This window comes from Hippocampus guttulatus, chromosome 13 (genome assembly GCF_054856545.1).
Source record: "Hippocampus guttulatus isolate MCC_2025c chromosome 13, RoL_Hgut_1.0, whole genome shotgun sequence".
NCBI classification, from domain to species: Eukaryota; Metazoa; Chordata; class Actinopteri; order Syngnathiformes; family Syngnathidae; genus Hippocampus; species Hippocampus guttulatus.
This window is the reverse complement of record NC_141273.1, coordinates 8,762,754-8,772,548: the sequence shown is the minus strand read 5'-3', so window position 1 is coordinate 8,772,548 and position 9,795 is coordinate 8,762,754. Positions and strand designations below refer to the sequence as shown.

Sequence of the window (9,795 nt, the reverse complement as noted above, 5' to 3'; positions counted from 1 at the left end):
GCTGTCAAAATAGTGGAACTGCAACAATATTCAGACTTTTTATTGTTGATGTACAGTATTTTATTTTTGTTGTCATTATGATGACAGTTCAGAAATGGTGTGAGAACTCGCATCTCTTTTTGGAAAAGGGGAAGTTTAAACAGTTCGGTACAAAAAGAAATATACTTTTTGAACTATGACAGTATTAGATTGGGTCATTACTGTACTGTATGTTCGTACTCGGAAATTTGAACATGGTTAGGTTCGAGCACGAGTAAGTGATAAGAGTTAACAAATAAAGCACAAATGAAACACTAAGGTCAAATTGCTCTTTAGTCATCAAATGAAATGTAAACATAATTTAAAAATATAGAAATGTTGTTGCTTGGCACGCAGTTGAGGCAATGCAGTTGCATCATGCAGTGCTCCCAAAACAAGTAGTGTCTTAAAATACATGCGTAAATGTATTTTGAGCAAAGCAAAGTAACACCAAATGAACTGTTACCAAAAAAAAAAAAATGTTCAAGGCCACGTAAAGATCCATTCGTAATACTGTCGACCACTGAATCTCAAAGTATGCATTTCTCCAGATACAGTTTTTATTTGAACTTATCTGCAGTGCATCTTAAAAAGGTGTTTAGTTACGTGCAGACTAGTAGCAGGCGGGTACTTGAAACGTCTAAATATTTTTACTTCACGGGCATTTTGTAGGAGGTATTCACCTTTTACTCCGCCTACTTTCAGTGTACTAAAAATGTATTAAAGGACCTTTTTTAATATTGTCATTTTTCTGGAGCATTTCTTGCTTGCTGTTGAATCTCCCCTGAGAAAATCTCTCATGATAGTTTCCCAATCAGAATGTCAGAGATAGGCCTAAACTTAACAATGGCAGGATGAGGCTTTGGGCCAAACATGCCGCCGAGTTGCTCCTGAACTTGATCCGACCTTCCACAGCTGGGTAGACAAGCTTCCTGTCAGAGATGTATTTGGACAAAACCAAAACGTCCATATCACCTGCAAGAAGCAAATAACATACTGTACCTTGGTTCATAATTGCTTGGCATGTTAATATTTTACAAAAGAAATGCTTGCACAGCATTTGTTTTTGTACAGAATCCTACAATATTACAAATCAAAAATGTTTTGCCCAGTACGTTGTTCTTGAGTTAAATTCCTGCGTTCCCTCTTTTGACTTCCCTTATCGGGGTGTCAAACTCAATCGCACATGTGGCTGAAACTCAAAGCACACTTTAAGTCCTGGGCCGTCAAGGATAAACATTTATTGAATAAAACTTTTCTTTTTTTTTTTATAAACAATATGTCTTGAAACGGGTCAACCTGTACTCTGTTTCTCATGAGATTTGAAAAAGATTGAAGACGTGTCGGTGAGATTGACCATCCGAAATGGCGGTTGTTGGTGTGTAGCATGGGATATTCAAGTCCCAGTGTGTTGGCCAAAAACCACTTGAGGCTGACTCAAAGTAGAGATAATAATAAAAGCCAATGAATGGACAGATGTTTGGCTTTTGCTCCTTTTACCCCCCCCCTCCCCAATACACTTCCGAGATATGTTTTAGGTAAATGTGCAGAAGATGGAATAAGACTCTTAACACGAAGCAGACTTATCAAACATGGTAAAGTCAGCAACACTTAGGCAGCGAACACAGCAGTTCCTGCCATCCATCCACCCATTTTCTGATCCGCTTAACCCTCACAAGGGCTGCGGGGAGGGGGGGGGGTGCTGGAGCCGATCCCAGCTGTCTTTGGGTAGTAGGCGGGGGACATCCTAAACTGGTTGCCAGCCAATCACAGGGCACAAAGAGACAAATAACCATCCACGCCCACACCCACACCTCGGGACAATTTTGAGTATCCAATCAGCCTGCCATGTATGTTTTTGGAACGTGGGAGGAAACCGGAGTACCCGTAGAAAACCCACGCCAGTCCGGGGAGAACATGCAAACTCCAAGCAGGGAGGCCAGGGCTGAAACTGAACCCGGTGAGGTCGACGCGCTAACCACTAGACCACCGGGCCGCCCAGTTCCTGTCAGTGCCTCATATTTGAAAGTAATTCACACCACTTCCGGTGCACTATAGATTTACGTCCATGCTGCGTTCCAGGAAGGTGGGCAGACAGATTTATCTCATATTTCATCCCTTTCGGATCGTACCGTGCAATCTCCTATCCTATCCCAAGTTGGCCCACATGTGAGGATTCACCCTGCTTATCCAACAGGCTAGCATTTTAATATGGACCATTACTCGGCAGACATTGTGCATCAAAGATCTGTAATCTCTCCTTTCAAAAGCTGTAGCCTTTTAAATGGCACAACATGGTTGGCAGTTAAATCAAATCTGCTGTGCAAGGGAAAATGTGACTAAATCGTTACAGTCACACTCTTCTTCTGTCTAGCGCCAATAGCCTAGCACATTTTACTGAAAATGTCGAGTCACTGCAACCGCAAGTCATTCTGGCTTTGAATAGTTTGTGTGTTTGAGGTTAAAGATGGAAAACAATTTAGGATAAATATCTACTAATATCCTTATCGTAAGGAACACTGCAGCAGATAAGACTTTGAGACATTGCAGAACTTGTGCATACACACAAGTGGTCACAAACTCGGTTAAAATGTCATCCATCTGCCCACCTGTGTTATGCTTCAGCATCTCCTCCTTGAAAATGCTGTAGCCGTCACCGCCGCTCACCAAGTAGGAAGGCATGACTACAGTGTACGTCTTCTCCAGGTCCAGAGGTTCGTACTTGGGAACTCTGCACTGGGTGCAGAGGACAGATAAGGATGCGACCCGCTGGTTTACTGGCTTTGACAGGTCATACTCTACATGGATGCCTGCAAACGTAGAAAAATTTGACTTTTGTTAGAAACAAAGAACTAGGTCAACACTCAATAGGGCGTCATCATTTTGTTTGGAACGATGCTTAGATTTTTTTTGGTGAGGTGGAAGTGACAATTTTTTGATCAACACCAACTGGCCGCTAAACAACCTGCAATGATTTCACAGCCTGCCGTCTCGCTTTCGTCACTTGGCGGAAGTTACCAAATGATGAACTTGGGCAATATTGTTAGGAGATAAGAAATGATACCTGACACTTGCAGGAATTCTCCATGCTTGCCTCCATATCTGTGAACGGAGCGTTCAAAAGCTTTTTTCATGGTTGACCCCTTTATCTGGATCAAGTCCATAGTTTGTTGAAATGGTAAGACAGTCAGGATCTCCTCCATTGTGATGGTACCTGCGAGTAAAGGGTCACACAAAAACAACAGAGTTATGAAACAAAACTGCCACCTGCCCATCACATGCCAAGAAGTACATCAACACAGGAGACCCCTTGCAGCGTTGCTTTGGCCCAGTTTTCTGCTGTCATGATTAGAACGTGGAACACCATCTGGGTGGCTCGGTGGACCAGGGGTTAGCACGTCGACCTCACAGTGCAGAGGTCATGGGTTCGATTCCAGCTCCGGCCTTCCTGTGTGGAGTTTGCCTGCGTGGGTTTTCTCCAGGTACTCCGATTTGCTCCCACATTCCAAAAACATGCATGGCAGGCTGATTGAACACTCTAAATTGTCCCTTAGGTGTGAGTGTGAGCGCGGATTGTTATTTGTCTTTGTGTGCCTTGCAATTGGCTGACTGCCCGAAGACAACTGGGATAGGCTCCAGCATGCCTCGCGACCCTTGTGAGGATAAAGCGGATCAGAAAATGGATGGATGGAACACCACCTCAATCTGAGGTGAACTGTGACTGCAAAGTTGAGAAGTATTAAAAAAAAGAGAAAAATTGTCCTCTTCATAGTTTACCGTTTTTGTTGCGCTCATCAATGGCTGTTCGAATGGCTCCGCTGTTCAGTAAGCACACGGCCACGTGATTCCACTGCAGCTCATGAGAGTATTTTAAATTGTGGTTCACCTGACAATCACAAAAGGAAAGAACAAAGTGAGATCTTGAAACTGTGCTTTTCAACTCTTAACTGATGTGGCTCAAATGGCTCACAAAAATCATCGCAAAATACCAATCTTGATTATTGTCACGATGTTGAAATATTGCTCTTCGACTTATTTAAACTGCCAGAATTAAAACATCCGTACTGTTGAACAAAGCGACATTTCATTCACGTTTTATGTAATGAGTCAATTAAAGAAAAAGGAACATGGATAAATATATTTTTTAAGAAATTAACCAACGGTACAAAGTAGTTGAGAAACTTAAATAACATGGGGAACTAGTTTACAGACTTGACTGAGTGTATTTACCTATGCAAAACACAAAACAGAGTGCCCTGCCCCGGGCATATGAAGATGCCTTAAAATGTGAACACAAATTTTCCAATCATGAATTAACATGTGGGACAAATGTGCATCTTTTTTAATAACAATACAAATTGCATAGTTTCAAGTTAAAATATAACTATACAAAAATAATATGAAAAATGAATACAACCGGTACTGTATAATGGGATGCTTCAATGCATGTATCATATTTATTAATATCCAAAGCAAATTACGCAAATTAAAATGAACTCAATAGTGCAAATAAAAATTAAACAGAACATTTTAATTTAGAATCCCAAAATATTTTTGGAGGTATCAACGAAAATAAACGAATTGCCCCCTCCAGGGATAATAAAGACAGATTATAAATGTAACCATTTTTCAATTGCGCTGGGTGCTACATAGCCCGTTGACATTAGTGCTGCTTTTAAAAAATGCATTAGCATCATCATCATCATCTACCAAGACAGATCAACGAGTTTTGACATGCTTAATAACATCAATGACACGGTCGATTTCTGCTTTCACCCGGTGGCCTCAGCGTTAGTAGCAGCAAACTGCTAATGCTATGCGTGCCGGCAGCAGTTAGTGACAGGCTGGACTTACTCCCTTTGCGTTTTTATGCTTTTCACACGATCACTTGTTTGGTACTACTTAAGCTATGCCCAAATTCATAGTTTGCGTCCTTCAAAGGCCGAATTTGTCGGGCACATGACATAAATTCCGGCACGACTTGACCTCACACCTGTGTCCAAATTAATGCGGTCTTCAAATCTGGCCTTTGTTTCCATGGAGATGATAGGGCTGCTTTGGAGAACACTTTAATAGCTGACATTCCTCCGCTCATCTTTTATACTCAAAACATGTACAGTACATGGTCAAAGGCACCCTGCGTTTGCACTCGGTGGAGTTTACTTTTAAATGTAAGTATATGTTTTGGCATTCTGCTTGGATGGATATCACTTATAAGACATCAGGCGTGCCTAATTTCACCATGTTTTATGCCACCCAAAGAGGTAGTCTACATGAAAGAGGTGGATGCTTCGGAGGACTCAGCCTATGAATTTGGACACAACTTTAACGCATTTCCACCACGTTTGATCAAGTAAAACCGCATCAGGTGATAACCGTGATCAACCTGATATTTAGCGCAATCGCTAACCACAATCATTTTATCGCCCAGACCTATGTGGGTGATCATCTCCCTTGCCTCTGCAACCCAAAATCAAATTGTTGGGCTGTACATGCAACGGCAGGACCTGAGGTTAGTGTCAAAGCTGATGTGCCAAGCATGTTGTCTCATGGTTAACTTTGTGGTTTGTGGTGCTGACAGTTTATAGAAGTTCTGGTGTAATACCATGGCGTCACAAATCAAGTTTCCCAGGTTGCATTCTCGAAAACGACACTCCTCAAAAGACCCATTGAGGTACACTAATGTTTGGCCGACATATTTTTTCGAGTACTGAGCCAGCTGCTCCTTCCACTTCTCAACATCAGCAAGGATATTGGGATCTGGAGGGCGAAAAGGGGAAATGAAAACATGAAACGAGCTTTTTTACAGCGTATTCTAATCCCACGCAGCCGGGTGTGACTGGGTCAGTTACTGCAATCTACCTTGAGGTATGCTCCTGTCCAAAAGGATGGGGTTTCCAACTGCTTTGACAACATTTCCAGCCTGGTCAAAGGTAACCTTCAGGTAGCCCAGGTATTTTCCAAAGGCATACGCCTGGACTACTGGCACATTTCTGCCATCATCTGACCTCACCATGAATGGGTACGGGCCTGCTGGCACTTCAGTAGATGGAGCATGTCCTACAGGGCACAATAATATAAGCTTAATTATATAATTATTAAGTATGAGTGATAGACGGATCGATCCAAATATTGATACTGGTGTTGGCATTGATATCGATTGATATTAGTATCAGGACATCAACGATTGAGTCATGGTTTCTCTCCTGTATGCACTGCTGCGGTTTTATCGCATTGCTCCCCCCCCTCTTTCTTTTGTTTTGATGTTGTGCTGCCCGTCACGTTACACAGCATCACCATATAAACATGTAAATAGGTTCAGCCAGCATGACCGAGCCAGCAACGCGGTCAAGCGGCACATCAAAAGGGACCTAAAGGATGGCGGAGAGGAAGACGAGTGCTGTGTGACTCTTTCCCGGTTGCAAATTAAAAAGGGAGTCCAACAATTCACAAACGACACATTATTCAAGCGGTTGGAAGATTCTAAGAAATTACCCGGAATAGGAAACAAGGCGGAGCAAAATCCCCTATCGCCTGGACTCAACATACCCAAGCCCTCCCCCCGCCACCCTCCCGCCCCCTCACCCCACTTGCTGTGTATACTGGTAAAGGCCTTTCAGTCTCGCAGACATCATCCAGGTAAATATCCTCAGAAGCCAACTCCCAGGTACAAATTATGCTTAGATAGTGAGGCAACAAATCTGTCCCTTAGAAATGTGTTATTGAAGTGAATACATTTACTGGAACAAAAGTACGATTGCAATACCGCTCAGAATATAACTGACTCCATCATATATAAACAATGGTATCAAGCATGAAAGGGTTACTGTATACTTCCTACATTTACATTATAATAAGTGAACAAATACTGAACTTCTGTTATGAATAGAAAGTATTTTAAATTTACAGTTAAAAAATTCCCAAATCATTTCCCCCTCTTTTAAATGAATACTGTATTCGAAAAATGGCACACAAATACGTAATGGTCATAAAAAATATATTGAGTTTGCAATTTCATAATGCATCATCCTTAATTATTAGGAAGTATTGGAACAGATATGAGCAAAACTGGCCCCGCATTCATTTGGTGGAGAATCAATACTAAATCTTGTCCTTTGTAGTCTCGCACAGACTCATCTAATGTTTCCTCCTTAATGTAAATCTACCATCTTATTCGTTTCACCATCATGTTTAGTTTATCCCAAAACTTGTCCAGGTGGGGATCGAAGGCTGTGCTGACGTAAAATGCAATTGATTTTTAACATGCCTTTCTTGACTTCCTTTGACAGACAACAATGTCAATGCAACAAATGCTTTAAAGGCTTCATCCAAATAAGCATATAGGAGTTGCCCACTGCATCCTGATCCAAGCATCCAGTTTCTGTAAAGCTTGCCTTAACCCTTTCATGCACCCCGTAACCTGATAACATGATAAGATGTCCACTGTAGTAACCGGTGTTCCTGAAAGGTGAAATAATGTTCACAGGTGAGCTGGATCCTATCTCAGATGACTCTCGGCAAGAGGTGGAGTACATTCTGGACTCAATTGCAGGTCACATGCAGACAAAGAAGCATCCACATGCCCATTCATCCTATAGGCAAGTCTTTACTCTTCACAAAACTTCAGAAAAAAATGAGAACACGCACGTACGTATCTATGTATGTAAGAGCATATGCTGGATTCCAGCCCCAGTTGGATTTATGTCAAATCACGATTGAAGTATTGATTGAAGATGATGGGCAAATACGTACCGGTGTATAGGAATGTGTTGGTGTGTCCTCCAATAACTATGTCGATCCCTCTGACTCGCTTGGCAATTAATTGATCCACATCAAAGCCAGAGTGTCCCAGGGCAATGATCTTGTTATAGCCGAGTGTGTGCAGCTTGTCAACCTCCACCTGCAGGGATGCCACCTCATCCTCAAACTTTAAGTGTGGCCCTAATACGCAAACATCAGAACAAAGTCAAGGTTCAGCAACTGGTTCGGGCAGCTCTGACAAAACAATGCATACAATTTGTACAAACAGCACTGAAGGAGTGAATCCATCCTACCTTTTCGAAATAAGAGCCATGCAGAAGTCCATTGAGAAATTAGAGGATTTTACCATTGCAAAACGATTTCAAAATAAAAGTATGAAGTGACATGTAAATGGACAATGGAAAAAATAAAGTATTTATAAATCTTGGTTTCAATATTATTTCTGTGGACTGCACCATTTTGATTGGAAATGTACACTTTTTAAAGGATGAATATGAAATTGACAGCTTTTAAGTTTCATTACACATGTTAACTTTTTAACATATTAAAGTTAACAGTGGTAAAATGGATGAGAGAGAGAGAGAGAGAGTTGTGCTTTCTGTCGCTGATGTTAACACGAATAGAGAGATTTTGGTGAGAGTCTGAGCTCCAGAATTTGTACTCTTACTTAAGGAGTTGAAGCACTACTTTTTTTTTGCTAGTCTTTTTTTTTTACCCCATTAAAACTCATTCACTCCCAAAGACATATTTATTTACATATTTACATACATACATACATATTTACTTTTCACACTCCACACGTTCAACTCCAGATACTTTTTCCCCTCAATTTTTCCAAGACTTAGGGTAAAAAAAACGGGGGGGGGGGGGGGTCCTAGAATTGGCTGGTACTGAATGAGTTAAGTGTACTTCTACTTAAGTACAGGGCTATGAGTACTGAAGCGACCGGTGGATATTTCTGATTACGTGATATGGTCTATGAGGTAACCGCATTCTCCTTTCGTTAATAGGGAAGAGAGAGAGACATGGCCTTATATAGCCAATGAATTGGCTCAAATCACATTTTACAATAAAAAAATCGAAATGAATGGCGATACTGCACGTGTCAATGTTTTTACCTGGAATCGACAAGAAGGGGGTTTCCGTGGTGGTGTATCCCACCACGGCCACTTTTTCCAAGCCCACATTGATCACCACGTGAGGCCTGTAGTAGCGGCTGAAGTTGGCCACCAGAGTCTGGTCCGGTTTGATGTTCGAGCTCACCATTGAGCAATTAATATTCTGCAGGAAAGGCGAGATAAGACCCTCCACTCCATTGTCAAACTCGTGGTTCCCGAAAGCCTGTGGCGCACACAACCCAAAGGTTCTTTACCCTTGCAAGACTTGACCTGGCAGCGTTTCAAAAGACAATTACCATCACGTTATAGCCAAGTTTGTTCATAAAGTGAGCCGCTTCCGCGCCTTTGTAGTAATTAAACCATACGGTGCCCTGGAACTGGTCGCCGGCGTCAAGTAGCAAGACATTCTTCTCCTCCCTGCGGATCTGCGACACCTTACTGAAGCGTCGCGCAACTCCCGCGAAGCAGGGACCCGCTTCGGGACACTTCCCAGAGTCCACGCTGGTCTCTTCGATGCGCGCGTGAATGTCATTGGTGTGAAGCAGTGTTAGCTCCAAACTCGAACCCCGCTGCCAAGCGTCAAATAGCAGCATCAAGTTGAGGCAAACCGAGACCGTCTTCCACGAGAAACTCATCGCGTGTCTGTGCGTGTGCCTGTGTGCGTCGGCGCCGGGGGGAGGGAGGCGGTGTGGGGGAGGGGGGTGGGGGGCTGTAGTGACCAAGACGAGTAAAAGGGCAAGCGGAAAAAGGCGTAGGCTTCACTTTCGTCTGCGGTTTGGGTCTTTGGAATTCATTTGGAGGAGTGATTTTTTTTTTTTTTTTTTTTTTGCGTAACCGAGGGGGGGGGGGGGGGTTGTAGTGCAGTGACCACAACACGTAAAAGGACAAGCGGAAAAGG

At 42.5% G+C, this 9,795-nt stretch overlaps 1 protein-coding gene across 1 annotated transcript; it reads right to left on the bottom strand.

The window, feature by feature from the left end:
• Nucleotides 1-36: 36 nt before the first annotated feature.
• On the bottom strand, nt 37-9,582 carry nt5e (5'-nucleotidase, ecto (CD73)). Its single transcript, XM_086127878.1, has 9 exons — nt 9,194-9,582; nt 8,898-9,120; nt 7,771-7,959; nt 5,881-6,078; nt 5,624-5,778; nt 3,796-3,904; nt 3,083-3,232; nt 2,628-2,828; nt 37-993 (listed from the first exon to the last, which is right to left on the bottom strand). The coding sequence occupies exons 1-9, from the start codon at nt 9,530-9,532 to the stop codon at nt 833-835; spliced, it is 1,725 nt and encodes a 574-aa protein (XP_085984004.1). The 5' UTR covers nt 9,533-9,582; the 3' UTR covers nt 37-832.
• Nucleotides 9,583-9,795: the final 213 nt, after the last annotated feature.